At 34.4% G+C, this 20,875-nt stretch overlaps 1 protein-coding gene and 1 non-coding gene across 2 annotated transcripts; both read right to left on the bottom strand.

Annotated features, from left to right (window-relative positions):
* Nucleotides 1-65: 65 nt before the first annotated feature.
* LOC121992227 (probable beta-1,3-galactosyltransferase 2) lies at nt 66-17,870 on the bottom strand. Its single transcript, XM_042546442.1, has 11 exons — nt 17,530-17,870; nt 16,866-16,968; nt 16,599-16,663; nt 16,276-16,484; nt 16,131-16,194; nt 15,806-15,878; nt 15,584-15,704; nt 1,040-1,127; nt 825-950; nt 637-746; nt 66-441 (listed from the first exon to the last, which is right to left on the bottom strand). Exons 1-11 carry the CDS (start codon nt 17,628-17,630, stop codon nt 293-295), a joined length of 1,209 nt encoding a protein of 402 aa, XP_042402376.1. The 5' UTR covers nt 17,631-17,870; the 3' UTR covers nt 66-292.
* Nucleotides 17,871-20,044: 2,174 nt separating this feature from the next.
* On the bottom strand, nt 20,045-20,187 carry LOC121993464. Its single transcript, XR_006115307.1, has one exon. It is a non-coding gene; the product is annotated as a small nucleolar RNA snoR111 (small nucleolar RNA).
* Between the last annotated feature and the right edge of the window lie 688 nt (nt 20,188-20,875).

Here is a 20,875-nt window from a genome sequence, read left to right as displayed (position 1 = left end):
AACTAATTTGGGCCGACCCTTAATTAGGAAACTTAGCTCGTTCTGTAAACTTAATTGATTCTGCATTAATGTAAAATTTATTCTCAATATATATGGCAGATTAAATACCTCCCAAGAATATTATTATACAGATTCTTGATCAACAACATAAGTTTGTGAATTGTGAACAAGGGGTTTCCTTCCTCTATGAAAATATAAACAACTACATCTTTCCCTTCTCAAAGTTGAGATATTGCATTCAATATAACTTTCCTACATTTACAGTGTAGACTCTTGTTTGAAGGGATGCATCCTAAAAAACTGCATTCCATATGGCACTCGAGTTTTCACTGCAGCGTTGATGAACTTCTTTGATCCGATCAACCGAATCGCAGATGCCACTGCAGCTCCAATCGAACGATGCGACACAGGTGTTGCCTGCCTGCGCCTTCCACTCGCAATCTGCTTACACACCATGTCGAAGAGCAACATTAGGATGCTAGATGTTAGCAAATTCAAAGTTTGGGCGTCTATTGATTGCCTACTTTTGTAAGTTCGTAATGCAAACATCTCATTTTGTTCACTTTTCAGCAAAGTTGGAGCATGCTTGTAAAGCTATTCTACTAAATGATCAACAAAAATTGTTAGTATTATTACCGGGCGGAGTGCCACAGCAAAGCTTGCGATCATCGATATGCTCAACGTCTAAACCTATGAACCAAGATCCTAATGACACATCCTCATTCACATATTTGTGCAGTATATGCCTGAAATGAAACAAAAAGAATTAATCTAGTGACACTAAGAGAATGAATAAGAGTAGATCATATCCATTTATAGCTCACTGGTTTATGGAGATATAAGCTGCCAATTCATTTGAAATGGCATACAATTGACCAGTGGCATGTCGAAAGTACTTGTTTCCGTCGCCTCCGAACTTCCAATTTTCAGGTTCATAATATCTCACTCCCCTGTGATATGAAATTAGGCATGTGAATTATAGGTTATTTAGCAAAATGCAAAACAAGTCGATACAATGGAGTTTTTGTTTTAAACATACTTCTTAGCAAGGACAGGACCACACTTCATGCATCCAATGTATACTCGAGGTTTCATTCGATGCTTCACCAAAGTATGTCCAAGTGTTGCTGCAAAATTTGAAATATAATCAAGATGCATTGTTTAAGGTTTTCGTTGTCAAATTTTACATATGAATGCAAAGAAACACAATTATGCTTTGTTAAAGGTTTGATTTTCGTCTTTAGAACATTTGTAAGTATCCCGTGGTAGTTTTAATGTGATCAACCAAGTCAAGTTAGGTCCTATTGTATTTTGATATCCTTGTGTCTAAGGAGCACAGGAAGTCGAGCGAAAGACGTAGCTAGTGAGAAGGACGGCACGGGAGAGAGTCGACAGGCTCGGTGCGTCCGAGGAACAAGGCGCTACAGAAAAGTACGCAGCCGAACGATAAGGAGACGCGCGGTGTTTCCGAGGGACGAGAAACCGAAGCGGAAAGTTGCTCAAGAAGGTCAGAAGATGGGTTAGAGTGAACCCTATTCCGAATGGCTGAAATAACCCAACCAAACGAAGTTGGAGCAGAAGACCCGAAAGAAAAGTCGACCAGAGGTTGACTGTGCTCCGGACGCCCGGAGCTATTCCAGGCGCCCTGACTGCCCGAACCCTGGGCACCCAGGCTCGCGCCCTGGTCGAGCCAGTTCAGCCAGGTCCGAGCGCCCGGAGCGAGTCCAGGCGCTTGGACCAGAAACTTTATCGAAATGCCAGCTGTCGCGATCTCTTACGACAAGGATAAAATTTTATCTCCCTCCAAGCGTCTGGAACCCTTCCAAGCACCTCAATCAAAGCTATAAATACAACCCTGATCCCAGAAACTAAATACAACACTTGAAAACGATTCCATTTGAGTTTAGCTTTATAATTGTGAGCTTTGACTGCTATAAGAGGCTATTCCATCCAAAGGAGATTTTTAGTAAGCTTTAATTTCCTTGGATTAGCAATCATAAACCAAGTAATTCTTCCTGTGTCTCTTCCTTTTAATTAGGTTCTTAATTCTTTTATGCAAATGTTTATTTTAATCAAACTATAAGTTTTGAGGAAGGTGTTTTATTTGAATTTATTGTACAGGCTATTCACCCCCTCTAGCCAGCCGCAAGGGACCTACAACATTAGCTTATGAAATTTTAGTTAGATTTTGCAAGATATTTTAAGATAATCGTCTTATAGTTTAACTATTTATTTGATAAATATAAATTCATTATTTGAGTGCATATTATATATTTGAATAGTCTTAAACTCATTTACTAAATGTCCGCAATACAATTCATAACATGAGAGAATTTGTGATTGGATCACAACTTGTGATTATCTCTGTATATGCAATTATGAATGTATTGAAATTTTCCTAGTCATCGAATTAATACATTTGGACATTATCAATTCTGTACGACTAGCACGGGTCTCACTAGCTGGAGATATTGGGATGTTAGAGTTAAATGTGGATGCTAGTTATGGTAACAAGTTCATTGGAGTGAATAGCTGTAAGATTTCATATAGTTCTCTACATATATGGATATATCTGTGAAATTCTTCATGTAGCTCGAGCACAAGTTTCCTTCGACTTAAGGTATACAAGTCATCTTGGTCATGGAGACTTATATTTTAACATCTTAAGCGAACATCTCTTGGAGGTGTGGACCCAAGATGATTGGATATAAGTCGAAGTGCCCGAAAGTGTTTTGATAGCCCACAGAAGATTCACCGCTCCTTATGAGAAAACGTATACTCTATGGTCACTCGTTAGGATTATTACTCAAAGTCTTTGGTCTAAGCATTACATGTTAAGAGTGTAGGACTCTTATACATATGTACGAATAATTTGAATCCGCAAAATGAGAAAATATTACTTGGGCTAGATGTGACGTAGTCAGCCTAGTGAGGACAAACACATAGACCATGTCTTGAACCAAGTAGGTATAAGACAAGTGAAAGGAATGAGGCACAACTCACTGTTACTGCTGAAGGGTTTAGAATTAGTTCTAATATCAATTGTGATTTTTCAGTTAATTGGAGATCATGATGTACTAATAAATTAAGTGTCACTCATGATCGTTCTATAATTAAGTAGTTAATTAAGGACGGTCAAGATAAACCGGGAACATATTGGGTCACACGTACTACGAGTCTCTAAAAGACATAAAACAAGTTAGAGAATAGGATTCTCAGATCAAAAGATAAATATTTGGTTGGACCATATACAAGACAAATCTGGAAATATTTATCGGAACGAAAGTGCAGATGGATCACATCTCTTATGAAAGAGTTGAACCTTATTTAGTTTAGTCATAAACCAATTTAGTTTAGCCATGAACCAACTTGATTTAGTTGTGAATCAAACCAAGGGTTAATGGGCTAATTTTTTAATAAGGCATAATGGGTTGGATTTGGACTTTCTAATCTAATTAATTAAATTGAGCTATATATTGATATGATTAAAAGAGAATTAACACAATTTATTATTAACGTGATTATGTTCTGAAAACCTAAACTCAATACCTCTCTCTCCCTCTCCCTCTCCTTCTCTCTTATCACCGACCACAATAAGAGGGTCTCCTCTTGTTGTCGTGAGCCACTCAAAGGCAGAAGATCTTCCTTTTGCTTCTTCTTTTTCTTGATCCTTCTCCTTCGCTTGTGGCTAGTACTTTCCGGAGGCGAAGCTTGTTCTCTTGGAGTTGTCTTGAAGTACTCAGCGTGGATTCAAATATAGATGAGATTCGATAACGTTGAAAAAGGTTGATGTCCTTCTCGTTATAGGTCATCCATAAGATATACCTAGAATAATTGTTATTCGATTTCGTTTTATTTTATGATCTTGTCTGTACGATTGTATCTTGCATGTGTGTGGTATGTGTGATGTAATAAATTAGTTTATTTATCGTTAAGTCTTCCGCTTTGCATATTTACGAAACGTGTTTTTAGCACACACCGCATCGGGCATATCCTTGGTATTAGAACCTGATCATACTTCAACATGATCGTAAAATTATTTTACGGTTCGTAATTAGTGATGTAATTAATTTTTTGGATTTTTCTGGAATTATTAAAATATTTCTATTTTTGGAAGTTTCTTAAAGTGTTCGGAAATTCCAATTTTGAAAATTTTCTGAAGTAATTTTAAAAAAAATAAATTTAGAAATATTCTATTAATTTAGAAATTATTATTTCTAGAATTTTAAGAAATATTTTATTTTTAGAAAATTTTCTAATTTGTTAGGTAATATTAAATTTGAAAAAAATCTAAAATTCTTTAAAAATACAAATTTGTGATATTATAAATTAAATTATATAAATTATATTTTTTGAAATTTTTGGATTTATTAAAATATTCCATTTTTAGAAAGTTTCTTAAATGGTTAGGAAATACTAAATTTGAAAAATTATAAAAAAAATCTATATTTAAATTATTCTGTAATATATTAAGAAATATTAATTATTTATTTCCTAAATTATTAGAAAATTAATTTAAAAATTTGTTTCTAAAATAATTAAAGATTCTCGATTGATAGAAAAATTTGAGATATGTTAATTAAATTTAGAAATTGATTTCCTAATTTGATTAGATAAATCTTGATTTATTAAAATTAGATTTATATCGTATTTTTATTTTCAAAATGGATTTATAACATATTTAAATTTATGTAATGTTCATATCATATTGTATGTCATATAGATGTATTAATTATGACATGATTGGATTTTGACATGCATGCGATATAATTAGATCTTGTCGTATGTGTGATGTGTCATGCTATGTCATACATGCGATGTGTCATGTCATCATTTATGTCATGCGTATAATGTCATGTAAATAAAATATTTGCATAACGTAGATGAGACCAAATCCCTTACACAATATTAAAACTTACACCTTCCGTTATGGTAAGAATCAGAGTTTAAGTTCTTGTTTATGTTGTTGTCAAAGTAAAGCTCAACTTGAAATTAAAAATGTTCAAACTATAGAGATGTAATCTCATGATTAACGGGTTAGTTTTAAACTTAAAGCGTTGATTTGTTGTACCAAAGTCATGATCAATGTGGATAGAGATGAAGTTGGGTGATATGCATTTGATATATACTTGTTAATGTGTTAACAACCCGATGTTTATGCGAAAATCAATTAGTTGCTAGCATAATATGATAATTGCATATAAGCGATATGCAATCGGCAAATTTGTTACCTACCGCTATAGCTAAGAATGGCTTATTAACCAAAGTCAAAGTTGTTCTTATCTATGATGGATATCAATCCACTTGGAAAAACCCTACTATCTCCCGAAATCAAAATAAAAGTATTTGAATTTGATAAATAAGCGGACTTTTATTACATATAAATTGTTTACATAAATAAAATCATGTCTCTAATACATTCTTATTTTTGTATTTTAGGTTAATCATTTAATTATGACTTCTGTTAATCTGCGTTCGATTTTGGACTCGAAGAAACTGACTGGGTCGAACTTCTTAGACTGGTTTCAAAGTTTGAGAATTGTTCTCAAAGCTAAGAAGCTAGCTTATGTCCTTGATGAGCCTCTTCCCACAAGTCTTGATGTCGATACAACTACGGGCCAATTGTTGACCCATCAAAAACCTAAGGATGATTCTGTACTTACAAGTTGCATCATGATAGCCACTATGACTCCTGAACTATAGAAACAACATGAGCATTTAGATGCTTATGATATTGTCTATCACCTTCGTGAGCTGTTTGATGAGCAAGCTAGATCCGAAAGGTTTGAGGTCTCCAAGCTTTTCGTTTAATCAAAGATGCAGAAGTATAATTTATACTAAAGATAAATGACTACATAGAGCGTTTAGCATCACTCGATTTTACGATGGATCATGAGTTAAGTATTGACTTAATTCTACATAGTTTGCCGAAAAGTTATTCATAATTTGTGATTAACTATCAGATGAATAATTTAGAATCGATCATCCCCGAGATGATTAATATGCTCAAGACTGTGGAGTCTTCTGTTAAAGGTGAACATAAAACTGTGTTGTTAGTAGACTCCTCCAAGAAAAGTTATAAGAGAAAGCCAAAACGTCAGGCTAAAGGGAAGAGCATAAAGGCCAACACAGTAAAACCAACACAAAAGAGCTCATACCATCATTGTGGAAAGATGGGACACTAGCGTAGAAACTGCAAGATTTATCTTTGAGTCCATGAAGAAGAATAAGACATTTGATGACTCATCCTCTTCAGGTATTTTCGTTATTGATTGTCATGCTATTTCCTCAGACACTTGGATATTGGATACTGGTGAGACTCACATATATGTAATGATACAGGGGCTAAGGAATAATAGAAGACTCGTCAAGGGAGAATCAAGTCTACGAGTTAGGAATGGAGCAAAGGTTGCTGCAGTCACCATCGGAGCATACTTGTTAAAGCTTCCTAGTGGACTTGTACTAGATAATTATTATTTTGTTCCTGCATTAATAAAGAATATTGTTTCTATTTCTTGCCTAAATAGAAAAAGTCTCCATTTAACTTTTAGTAGCAATTGTTGTTATATAACTTTGAATAACGTTCTTTATGACACGGAACTTTATGCAATGGCATCTACACGTTAGATATATCTGGTGATGTATTCAGTATCGAAACAAGCAATAAACGCGTTTGAATAGATAATCAATTAACCTCTTAGTCGTGGTATTATCACCTTGGTCATATAAGCAAGAAACGCATGTCCGAATTATAAAAGATTGCAATTCTCGAATCATTTGAATTAGATACATTTGATACATGTGATTCATGTTTAAAAGCAAGATGACCAAGTTTCCTTTTTCTAGAAAGGGTGAACGAGTTGATGAGTTACTTGGGCTCATACATACCGATGTATGTAGACCAATGCCAACTCACACACTAAGAGGTTATAGCTATTTCAATACTTTCATTAATGATCACTCTTGTTATGGGTATGTGTATCTAATGAAACACAAGTCTGAAGTCTTTGAAAAGTTCAGAGAATTCAGAAATGAGGTAAAGAAACAACTTGATAAAAGTATTACGATACTTCGATCTGATCGAGGTAGTGAGTATTTAAGCCAAGAGTTTCAAATCTATCTAAGGGACAATGGTATATTGTTTCAATGGACTCCACCAATGTTCGAAATTGCGCCCTAGGCGGCCGCCTAGGCGCCGCTTAGGCGCTGTGCGGCAGAATGCCGCGCTGGAAACCAGCGAGGCGGAAGCCCTAGGCGGCTGGGCCGCCTAGGCGGTCCTCGGCGGTCCTCCGCGGGCTTCGGCGGCCTTCGGCGGGTTCGGCGGGCTCGGCGGGCCAAGTTTTTTAAGGCATGTTAAATCTGAGTTTTAGGTATTTGCCAGGCGTTCGTTTGTTTCATCGCCCCGGCTGTTCGTCTTCCCTGATCTCTCCCTGATCGCGTTGCTTCCGGTAAGTTTTTGTTTCCGTTCATTTTTGTTTCATCGCCCGTTTTTTGTTTCTCAAATCTGCGTCGCGGCAACACCCGATGCATCGCAGGTGTCAGACGCTGCCGGAAGCTTCGCCGGACGCGCCGTACGCGTCCGGCGAAGTCCGGCGTTGCTTCGAGCAACGCCGGTAGAGTCGCGATGCTTCTGGCTGTGCCAAAAGCTTTCCGCGCGACGCTACCGGCGCCGCTGGAAGGAGACGCACTTTTTAGCGTTTTCTTTTTTTATTTTTTTTTTAGATTTAATAAATTAAAACAATTCCTAACTCCTAACGGGGATAATTTTAATAATAAGGTTGAGTTCATAAACCCTAATAAAATTAAGATCCCAATTAAATATATTTAAAATTTATCTTTTTTATAATAAATATTATTAATTTATATAAAACAAATTTAAATATATAAAATTCTAATAACCATTATTAATTTATATAATCATATTTAAATATATAAATAATATATTTAATTTTTTTAAATAAATAATATTAAATATTAATTTATATATTAACATATTTAAAAACTTTAAAATTATAATAAATATTATCATTTATCACTTTATCAGATTTAAAAATATAAAAATATTTAAAATTAAAAAACATATAATACATTATACATATTAATAAATTAATAAATCATATTTAATTATTTATAAATTATATTAAAATTTTAAAATTTTTAATAAATATTATTAATTTATATAAATCATATTTATAAATTTTATATATTATAAATGTATATTAATCGGATTTATAAATATTAATTATTAAAATTTTTAAAATTCTAATAAATATTATTAATTTATATAAATCAGTTTTAAAAATATGAAAATTAAATTAAAACTTAAAAAATTTTAATAAATATTATTAAAATTCTAATAAATATTATTAATTTATATAAATCAGTTTTAAAAATATAAAAATTAAATTAAAATTTTAAAAATTCTAATAAATATTATTAATTTATATATAAGTATATAATAGATTTAATAATATAAAAAATATATTTAAAATTAAATTTATTTAAATAAATATCTAATAAATTTTATTAATTAGATTAAGATATATAAAAAAATATTCTCAAACTTGTTAATGACTTAATGTTATATTTCATATTTTCATTATTTTGTATTGTATATTTGTATGGTATAATTAAATTTTATTATCATATTATGTCTTGTTATATATAATTTTTTTTCCTTCAGATTATCTGTTATCAATGGCAAGCAATCCATCTTCGACAGCATCTGACTCAACCCGAATCCGGAATTCTTAGAAGAAAATCAAATGACATCGGATGGGAGTTTGGAATATTGATTGATCCTAAGAACCTCGACAAAATTAAATGTAAGTTATGTGGAAAAGCAATGTCAGGAGGAGTGTATAGGATAAAGGAGCACATTGGAAATACACCTGGAAATGTATCGGGTTGTCGAAAAGCATCTCAAGAAGACAAAAATAAGTGCAAACGGACTATTTTAGAAGGGAGGAACAGAAAGAAAAACAAAATAATGGAAGAACAAAGTTGTAGAGCAGAGGTGGCTATTTCCATAGATGAAGAAGAAGGTCTTGAAATTGAAGGGATGGATGGAGTTAAAAAACCTCTTCCACTTGGCCCCATGGACAGATATGCATCGGCAATTGCTCCAGAAAATGCAGGCTCTAGTGGAAGTAAAGTACTTCGGCAAAAAAATATATCTTTTTAAAGAAAAAATTCAACAAGTTAAACAATATGTTGGGAAATGAGTTTATGAAAATGGAATTCCACTCAATGTTGTTGATAATGACGGCTTCCAACAACTAATGGAGGTCAATTTGGACTAGGATTCAAGCCTCCAACTCAATATCAACTTAGGAAACAACTTTTGAAAGCTGAAGTTGAAAGAACAAAACAACTACGAAAGAAATATGAAGAAGAATGAGCAAAGAATGAATGGGTGCTCGATCATGACAGATGCATGGAATGATATTAAAAGAAGTATCCTAAATTTGTGTGGTAATTGCGAGGGTACTATATTTTAGAGTCCAAGGAGTCTTCAGACGAGGCACATATTGCTGAACTTATTTTTGAGTATGTTGACAAATGTGTTGAGCAAGTAGAAGATCAGAATATTATTCAGATTGTAACAGACAATGCCACAAATAATATGAGTGCAGCTAAATTGATGAGAGAAAAGCGGCCTAGGATCTTTTGGAGTTTTTATGCAACTCACACTGTTAATATCATGCTTGAAAGTATTGGCAAGTTTTCACGATATAAAAATGTTATTGAGCAAGCTAAGTCTTTTACCATTTTCATTTATGCTCACCATAAGACTGTCATTGATGAGAAGTTTCACAAAGAAGGGAGACATAGTCAGGCCAAGAGTTACTAGGTTTGCATCAAATTTCCTCACATTACAGAGTTTGATTGAAAAAAGCTAGTTTAAGAGCCATGTTTACAAGTGATATGTGGGAGAAATGTAAATGGTCAAAAACAAACAAAGGAAAATTGGCTTACTCTACAGTGATGAGCATGAGTTTTTGGAATGGTGTGACACTTTGTTTGAAAATATTTGCTCCTTTGGTAAGAGTTCTTCGATTGGTAGATGGAGATAGAAAGTCATCGATGGGGTTTCTATATGGGGAGCTTCTTCAAGCTAAAGAAGATATCAAGGTGGCTCTGAATAACGTGGAATCAAATTATCAGCCTATCATAGTCATTATTGAGTCAAAAATGAAGGATAGACTTGATACATCATTGCATACCACTGCTTTTTTGTTGAATCCTTATTTTTACTACAAAGATAGTTCTATTGCTCTTTATGAGGAGGTCGCAATGGGGATTTTTGAATGCATGGAAACTTTGCATGCCAATGAGTTAGATCTACAAGATACAATTATTAACAAGGAATTTCCAAAATATAGAAATAAGACTGGGTTGTTTGGAAAAACATTGGCAGCAAAAGCATGTGAAAAAAATGATGATACATTTGATCCATGTGCATGGTGGAGTACATACGGTGCTCACACACCTAACTTGCTAAGGGTGGCATTGAGGATACTTTCATTAACTACAAGTTCATCTGGGTGTGAAAGAAATTGGAGTACATTTGAAGGAGTAAGTTTTAAACTTTCAGTCTACTCTTTAATTAAATTAGTTATAATTTTTAATGTCTACTCTATATTCAGGTACTAACTATAATATTTACTTTCTCTGTTTTTTTTTTAGATTCATACAAAGAAAAGAAATAGGTTGGATGCCAACAGGTTAAACAATCTAGTATTTGTCCAATTTAATGCTAGATTGTTGAACAAACAAAAAAGAGAAAAAGAAAGAAATGTTGATATCCTTCTTGCAAAAGATGCTTCAAATACACAAGGTTGGATTGTGGACGGTGGGGAAGATGATGAAGTTGAACTAGGTTCTGGGCTCACTTGGCAAATGGTTGATGAAGCAAGTGGAGCGGATGAAAATCTACAACCCCGAAGAATCTCTAGAGTGAGAGAACTTCATGAAGATGATTTTGAATCTGAAGAAGAAGACGAGGATCACAATAATGATATTGAGTTTGTGTCCGATGAAGAACAAGTTATTGAAAATTATGGAGAAGAGGAAGCAGAATAAATACGAGTTTATGAGATATTATTAGTTGTGTAATTTTGAACTCATTTTGTTAAGACATGATTTACGTTATTTAACAATTATATTTTGCTTAGTGGTTACTGGTTACTGATTCACAATGCATTGTAATCTTGAATTGAACTATTGCTACTATTTTCCAATGTTCTACTGTTTGCTATATGATTATGATAACTTACTGCATGTTCTATCGTTTAACTGTTTTTTTTAACTCATATTTACTAAGTCTAGTATATTTCCTTTGCACAAAACTATTAATTTTTTTTTATAGTTTTTCATTTTTTGGTATTGGAAAGTATGTATTTATTTCAGCATACATAGTTAGATCTCCATTGCTATGAAATTGTTTAAGACAACATTTAGATTTGTATATGACATTATCCACAGTCCACATGAAACAAGGAATAGCTAGGCGCTGGTCCGCCGCCCGACTAGCGCCTAGCGAATTTTAGAACCTTGGACTCCACCTTATATGTCATTACATAATGGTATATTAGAAAGGCATAACCGAACCATGTTAGACATGATTAAATCAATGATGGATCGTGCAAATCTTCCCAAAATCTTTTAGGGTTATGCACTCATGACAGTTGTTTACTTGCTAACTAGAGTTTCGACGAAGGCAACTTCAACTACTCTATATGAGATATGGAGTAGTAAGAAACACCTCATATCTTATTTGAAGATATGAGGATGTCCTGCTTATATGAAGAGAACTGTATCAGACAAGTTAGACGTTAAGTCTGATAAGTATTTATTTATTGGATACTCTAAGGAAACAAGGGTTATTAATTTTATCACCCCTTGGAACAAAACGTATTTGTTTTAAGGTATGCTGCATTCCTAGAGAAAGAGTTTCTCTTGCAGGAAGCAAGTGGGAGTATAGTTGAACTTGATGAAGTTTAAGAGACACCAATAGACACTAATAAAATGTCTAATCAAAAATTGCAACAGATTATGACACAACCTCCTCATAAATCAATTAAGACACGCAATGTTCCTGAGAGATATAGATCTCTTGTAAGAGAATCGAATGACATGTTATTCATTGAGGATGAGGAATCTACTGATTACGAAGAAGCTTTGAATAGTTCAGAGAAAGACAAGTGGCTTACAGTATGAAGTCGAAAATGGATTCCATGTACGAAAACCAAGTTTAGAATTTGATGGTCCCACCTAAAGGCATTACGCCTATAGGGTGCAAGTGGGTTTTCAAGAAGAAAATTGACATAAATGGTAATGTAACCTACAAAGCAAGGTTGGTGGCGAAAAACTATCGTCAAGGGCAAGACATTGACTATGACGAAACCTTCTCATCTATAGCCATGCTTAAATCCATTCGAATACTCCTAGCCATATCAGCTCATTATGATTATGAGATATGACAAATGGATGTGAAAACAGTTTTTCTTAATAGAAACCTGCTCAAGGACGTGTATATGATATAACCCGAAGGTTTCACATCTGTTAAAAAGAATCAAGTATACAAGCTTCAACGACCCATTTTTGGTCTAAAGCAAGCATCCAGGAGTTGGAATATCCGTTTTGATGAGGCGATTAAAGAGTTTGATTTCTCACAAAATCTAGACAAACCTTGTGTGTATCAAAAGGTTAGTAGAAGTGTTATCGTATTTCTAATATTATATGTTGATGACATATTACTTATAGGACACAACATGTCAGTTCTAAGGTTGCCCACGACATTCTCCATGAAAGACATGGGAGAAACAACTTAATCCTAAGGATAAAGATCTGTAGAGACAGACCGAAAAGGTTACTTAGTCTTTCACAGTCGATATATATAAACAGAGTGCTAAAACGCTTTAACATGTCTGAATCCAAAAAATGTTTCATACCTATGAGGCATGGAATTCACCTTTCGAAGTTTATATGCCCACGCACAAAAGACGAGAGGATTTGCATTGATAAGATACCTTATGCGTCCGCAATAGAATCTATCATGTATGTTATGTACAAGGCTCGATGTATCGTATGCTCTGAGTATTACAAGCATATACCAGTCAGATCCAGGAATGGATCATTAGACGACTGTCAAGACAATCCTTAAGTACTTGAGAAAAACTAAGGATATATTCTTAGTATACGGAAATGGTGATATGATCATACACGGGTATAATGATGCCAGTTTCCAGACGGGCAAGGATGACTCCAAGTCACGGTCTGGATTCATATTCATATTAAATGAAGGCGCAGTTATTTGGAAGAGTTCCAAGCAAGACACTGTTACAGATTCTACCTATTAAACAGAATACATTGCAGCTTCGGAAGCAGCAAAGGAAGCAGTTTTGATCAAGAAGTTCGTTACCGAACTTTGTGTGGTTCCATCCACTGTTGAAACATTACTTGTTTACTGTGACAACATTAGAGTCATTGCACAAGCAAAGGAACCTAGATTTCATCAGCGATCCAAACATATACTTCACCGCTATCATCTGATCAGGGAGATTATTAGTAGGAAAGAAATACTACTCGAAAAAATTCCTACTGAAAGGAACCTAACGGATCCTTTGACAAAGACCGTACTACAAAGTAAGTTTGAGAGTCACATCCATGCTTACGGTTTAGGACACCGTGGCGATAAGCATTAGGTCAAGTGGGAGTGTTAGATTTTGAGGGATAGCCTAAGGCAATCACCTTCTAGTTTTACTATTTATCTGATAAATATAGACTCACTATTTGAGTGCATATTATATATTTGAATAGTCTTAAACTCATTTACTAAATGTCCGCAATACAATTCATAGCATGAGAGAATTTGTGATTGGATCACAACTTGTGATTATCTCTACATGTGTAATTATGAACGTATTGGAATTTTCCTAGTCATCGAATTGATACATTTGGATATCATCAATTCTGTACGACTAATACGGGTTATACTCCTTGTTCGACCAAGCAGCTGTTATTCACTAGCTGGAGACATTGGGATATCAGAGTTAAACGTGGATGCTAGTTATGGTAATCAATTCATTGGAGTGAATAACTATAAGATTTCATATAGTTCTGTACATATATGAATATATCAGTGAAATTCTTTATGCAGCTCAAGTGCAAGTTTCCTTCGACTTGAGGTATACAAGTCATCTTGGTCATGGAGACTTATATTTTGACATCTTAAGCGAACATCTCATGGAGGTGTGGACCCAAGATGATTGGGTATAAGTCGAAGTGCCCGAAGGTGTTTTAATAGCCCACAGAGGATTCAACGCTCCTTGCAAGGAGATGTATACTCTTTGGCCACTCATTAGGATTATTACTCAAAGTTTTTGGCCAAAACATCACATGTTAAGAGTATATGACTCTTGTATACATGTACGAGTAATTTGAATCCGCAGAATGAGGAAGTATTACTTGGGCTAGGTGTGACGTAGTCAGCCTAGTGGGGATACACACATAGACCATGTCCTGAACCAAATAAGTATAAGACGAATGAAAAGAACGAGGCACGACTCCCTGGCTGTTGAAGGGTTTAGAATTAGTTCTAAAATCAACTGTGATTTTCCGGTTAATTGGAGATCATGATGTACTACTAGGTAACACTCATGACCATTCCATAATTAAGTAGTTAATTATGGGTGACCAAGATAAACCGGGAACCCATTGGGTCACACGCACTATGAGTCTCTAAAAGACGTAAAATAAGTTAGCGAATAGGATTCTCAAATCAAGAGATAAATATTTGATTGGATCATACATAAGACAAATATGAAAATATTTGTCGGAACGGAAGTGCAGATGGGCCACATCTCTTATGAAAGAGTTGGATCTTATTTGGTTTAGTCATGAACCAATTTGGTTTAGCTATGAACCAACTTGATTTAGTTGTGAACTAAACCAAGTGGTTAATGGGCTAATTTTTTTGTTAAGACATAATGGGTTGGATTTGGATTTTTTAATCCAACTCATTAAAAATGACTATATATTGATATAGTTAAGAGAGAATTAACAAACAATTCATTATTAGTTTGATTAGGTTTTGGAAACCTAAACCCAATACCTCTCTCGCCCTCTCCCTCTCTCTTGCCGCTGACCACAATAAAAGGGTCTCCTCTTGTTGTCGTGAGTCACCCAAAGGCAGAAGATCTTCCTTTTGCTTCTTCTTCTTTTTCTTGAACCTTCTCCTTCTCTTGTGGCTAGTACCTTCCGGAGGCGAAGCTTGTCATCTTGGAGTTGTCTTGAAGAGCTTGGCATGGATACGAATAGAAGTGAGGTTCGATAACGTCGAAAAAGGTTGATGCCCTTATGTGATTATCTTGCATGTCTGTGGTGTGTGTGATGTAATAAATTAGTTTATTTATTGTTAAGTTTTCCGTTGTACATGTTTACGAAACGTGTTTTAAGCACGCACCGCATCGGGCATATCCCAACAATTTTACATTTCACCTAATATAGATCTTTTGTACATATGCAGATACTTACGAGTTAATCTTGAACTATCAGAGATTATTCAAAGCAAATTTACCTATGTTCACATGTACATCATCATCAACCTTGACGTAAAATTCTGCGTCCCACAAAGAAAAAGCAGTTGCAAAGTAAGATTTTGTTTTGGCAGATAACTCAAGGTATCCTTCAACATGATCCTGCAAAGAAATACACAAGCAAGGTCCTGATTCTCAATTTTCCTTTTGATGATATAAATTGTATGTGGAATGATAGCATAAGACAAAGAAAGCAATCTTACCAGTCTCAAGAAATCACCATGTTTTTTTTCTTCAGCATCGATAGCTCGATTCAAAATTCCACCTGAAGTAGCACTACAGCAAAGCAATCAACTTGTGACAAATACAATTCTTCTTTTTGTAACATAATACTTCAAATATATTGAAATGATTTGTTTTATACAATATTAGTAAGAATATTAATGACATTTAATTCCCTCTCTTGCACACTAACATGATACTACTGAGGAAATTTACTCCACAACGAAGAAAAAGTTCCTGGATAAAGGGCTGACAGAAGAACGTTTGTTGGTCTACTAGTTTATAATGAGTTTGGAGGGTGCTCACCCATGACCGATAACAAAGCAAATCACGATCCCCTTTTCTTCTTCTAGCTTCTTTCTTTTGTCACCTACACCATGCTTCAAATCCGATCAATTATCAAAAGGATTCAGTTGTCTGAAGTAGAAGGGAATTAGATATATTTGCAAACCTTGTGGCATCCACGTAGCACGAATTGAATCTCTTCGTTTTCGACTGTTAAATGCAGTATTGATTCCAATAACCATAAAATACTTGTGTCTTATTGTTTTAATAACCTTAACTTCTTGTCGTATTGGATAACCTCTAAGTATAGATTCTTGTGTTGTCCTTGCTGCCGCTAGTTCCATCTCTAAGTTTGAAACTGCTTTATTTATCAATCTGTACCCATGATTTCCCAAATTCTTGTCAAGTTGAAAGATACTTAATTAAAGATGTCGATCATCTATGAAATGCATGGATGCGATGTAATAACAATGGCATAAGCTTGCTTACTGAAGGTCATCGACAGTTGATGAACCTTCCCCTAGAATTGTTCTCGCTTCTTCCTTCTGATCCATCTGAAAAGAATGATAGAGCATTCAAGACAGGAAAGGATTTTTTTTTCATGAAATGTTATAGAGTTTGGCAAGAGTAACAATATCTTCACTATTAATTCAAAAATTATCCTTGAAACACAGTGGAATAAAATAAGACCTAGGAAGTCACTTGAACAGTCAAAGCAACTCTTTGGTGAACAATGAAAGAATGTTGAGAAATTACCATTTGTGAAAAATATCGCTCGGCTATGAGCTCTTTGTTTGGTACACTGGCACTGTTAGTTCGAATTATATCGCTCTCTTTCACTTCGGGCATTGTCCACATTCTGTCATCGAGATACAAAACAGCAATGAGAAACAAATCAACAATGCCGTAACTCAAGCTACATGTCACTTTTAGGTAAACAAATTGTTTCACGGCCACTTACTCTTTACTGTCAGAAGAATTTGGCCAACATTCAAGTATTAGATCATGATCTATGCTTATTAAACCTATATATAAACAGCAGCTTAAGCTTTAGAAGCTAAGGTGGCTTAATCAATCTTTAACACGCCATCAAACTACTCCTGTTCTTATTGTCTTCTTGCCGAATAGAGCTCACAATCTATCTCAAACAGATGCATCACAGCATCAAGTTTCAGAAACATTGACTATAACAACTGATTGAAACAGAAGAAATAATATCCCTTTTCGAGGATAAAGAGAAAGGGGCAAAAACCGAAACCCCTTATTTAAGATTCTCAAATCCTAATTTATTTCCACCCACTTCAACTTTCTCATCCAAACAATCTCTTAAAAATCAAAACCACTGCTCATATCCCTCCATCTAAAAAGCAAGCACAAAGTTAAAATCCACTGAAATCAAACGCAGGAAGAAGAAAACTACCTGTTGGTGAAGAGGAGGCCAGTGAAGAAGCTGCCAAGGCAAAGCAAAAAGGTCCATCTTTTAGACACGGTCTCTCCTCCTCCTCTGCTCCTCCAACTCATCACTCTTCTCCTTCTCACCCTCTCAGTTCTCCCTCCTCCCAACCTCGCGAGACCTCAGATTTGGACTCTGAACCCAAAAAGTGCTCCAAAAAGGATTCTTTTGGGTAATGCTCGGAGAAGATCTTGCAAATTTGTGAGTTTTCGCCTGTGAGAGATGCGATTGCAGCCAAAAATGATGCACGTTCTGTCTTCTCCACTTCGATATATGTTTCTGTGAATTCATTTAATATCTATAATTGTCGGAGTTAATGATCATTATAAGCAAAGCATCTACGACGTGCTTCTTCGCAGAATTGTTTTTTTCTCATGCTTCTGATGTACCTGCTTTTTCATCGGTCATACAGAGACGGGACCCATCAGTTGTTGGAGGAGGATGCTGGTGCGGGGGTTGAGTAGAATTTAAGGAGTAAGAATTAATTTGTCTCAGAGAGCAGATCTATCTCAGATCACAGAAATTGCCGTGCCCAAGGTTTAATAGCAAGCCCATTTGACCATTAAACTGGACGAGAAAATTAAATAAATAAGCCCTATTTAGGTAAGCCGTTTGTATCTTGATAACAAAATTAAAGCTAATAAGTGACGTCCCTAAGCAATGATATATATCCTTTATATATCAAGAGAAAAAAAAATAATTAATCAGACTAAGTAACGTCGAGTCTGAATATGATCGATTCGATTCCATAAAATTTTTCTATCGATCATCAGGGTAAATCAGGAAGCACACGTGACGACCAACCCAAAAACACAGCATCTTTTGATCACGTCTCTTATTTGAAGGAAAAATTCCTGTAAATATATCGTAGTTAGGGTTTGAATCGTGGGTATCTGAGAAACAACTTAAAGGGACGTTTGGTTAAATGATGGGAATGACTATGTGTATAGATTTGATAGTAGGGTGGAATAGGAATAGGAATGAAAATGAAACTCATCAAGTTATATGGGTTTGGTTGATTCCCATAAATCTAGTAATCATTCTCAAAATATCATTCTCAAACCCACAATCCAAACACTATCTTTTACTATCATTCCATTTTCTCATTCTCAAACCCATCAACCAACATCCCCTAAATATTCTATCATAACACCATGATCCCGGAGACCCTTTATATATCAAGAGAGTCACTTGATCAAGTCACTATAATTGGACCAAATGGGACCAAGTTTAGATTCATAAGGAATTGAATTTCTAGGTCGTCATTTATTTTGACAGACGATCAAATTTTTTTATAAAATTAGGTAGTCATCTAAACTCAACATTACCGAATCTAAATTAATAGAATTAGACTAAATTTATATTTAATTAGATCTCGTCTCAAAATGAAGGAGAGAATTTTAAAATTATAAATAAAATGTTGTTCATATTTAGGGGTGAGATTACTTTTATCTTAATATTTTATAATTTACTATATTCTATATTTAGGTAAATATTTTAATTTTTAAAATAAAATTTAATTTAACTAAAAGAGAACCTTTAGCTTAAATCTTAAATTTAGCTTAGTTTGGGTCAAGTCAAATGGATCTGAAACTAAACCGACTTCAAAATCTCTTATCCAAAGCCGATTTGAATCTTAAAACCTTAGACTCCAATTCAATTTTGTTCTAGTTGACAGGTTAGTGAGTCAATACATATTTATTTTGACAATCCCAACATCACAACTATTCATTTTTGACACTTCTATTTATATTTATTTTGACAGACCGATAACCTTTTAAGATGTCAAAAATGAACCCAATCCATCAATTTGATTGAGTTGACTCGAAAAATATAGACTAGGAAGTTTTTGAATTTGGATCGGAAATTTTGGGGTTGATTTAGATTATGAGTTTGAATTGACCCAGATTTACGTTTTAGATATTTTTTAAAATTAAATTAAATTTTAAAAAATATTATGTTTTAGATACATAAAATATTAAAATAAAAAATTATAGAAAAATAATAATAAAAAAACGGATGATATGGATTATTCAAGTTGGTCAGATATGTTGGAGCTTGAATTAAAATCGGATTCAATTTGAGATTTTTTTTAATAATATTCTTATTTCCATCCGATTCCCACTCAACTTTTTTTCTCTGATAACGATGAAAGTAATTTTTTTCCGGACTAGCGACAATTGCAAGGACACACTAACCACATGTCCACGTCATTATAATTAACGTGTCACCAACCGTTCGCATAATTTATTCGCGCATACAAATCCAGCGTTCTTTAGACAATTTTGCGCATAGAAAATATTATTTTTACGAGGACCAAATTTTCCTTTAAATAAAACTTTCGTCATTAATTATTTTTTAAGTACAAAGTTTTATTTTTTTGTTCTTTTTTTTTTAAAAGAAAAAAATTATACAATTACCTTTGGGAGCTTGAACTCGGTAGATCAAATGGATCTATCCCGAGTGAAACAAATCAGAAGAAATGTGGTCGAGCAACAATCGAATCGCCAACGGGGGGAGTGGCGATCGAAACGATATCTCGACTCGTCTACTTTTTTTTGCCCCCGCGTCGCACTTGCAGGAGGGAATTCGCCATGGGAGAAGGGCGTTCCCTCTACCGAAGAAGCAGAGGCAACAGATAGAACACAGCAAAACAAAAATAGAAGAAGAAAAACGAGAAATCGATACGATTCGAAAGACGACTAGAGCTTACCGGCCAGCAGTCATGCCCATGTTAAAAATATCAATTATGACTATATCAATTATGACTTTGAATTTGTGACGAAACTTTTTGTCGCTACGTGTATTTTCGTCGGTAACAAATATTTGTAACGATAAAATTTCGTCGCTAGGATTGCCGGTATAAGCTTGTCATAAACACATATTAGCAATGAATTGTATAATTTCATAGCTAATATTTTAGCAACGTGAAACTATTAGTCCCTAAATAAAATTATTTCGTCGCAAAAACATTTGCAATGATTTAAATAATATTGTTACTAAAATTAATGCTAGCGACAATTATATTTGATCTCATCGCTAACACCTTTGCTACGATTCGCCAACCCATAATATTTTGACTTAAATAGTTGGGTGTTTAGCGACGAAATAAGCTATATTTGTCAGTAACATCTTTGCTTTTGGATCGTAAAGTTCGTTAGGGGGGTGAATAGCGATCGTTAAAACTTAATCAGTAAACAACGGAAACAGAAAAATTGAAGCAACGCTAACAAATCAATTTTACTTGGTTCAGAGCATTTGTCGACTCCTACTCCAAAACCCACACATGAGAGTATTTTCGTTGGACAATCAC

This window comes from Zingiber officinale, chromosome 6B (genome assembly GCF_018446385.1).
Source record: "Zingiber officinale cultivar Zhangliang chromosome 6B, Zo_v1.1, whole genome shotgun sequence".
Lineage (NCBI taxonomy): Eukaryota > Viridiplantae > Streptophyta > Magnoliopsida > Zingiberales > Zingiberaceae > Zingiber > Zingiber officinale.
Note: the sequence above shows the minus strand (reverse complement) of the source record. Positions and strands in the feature narration are given on the sequence as shown.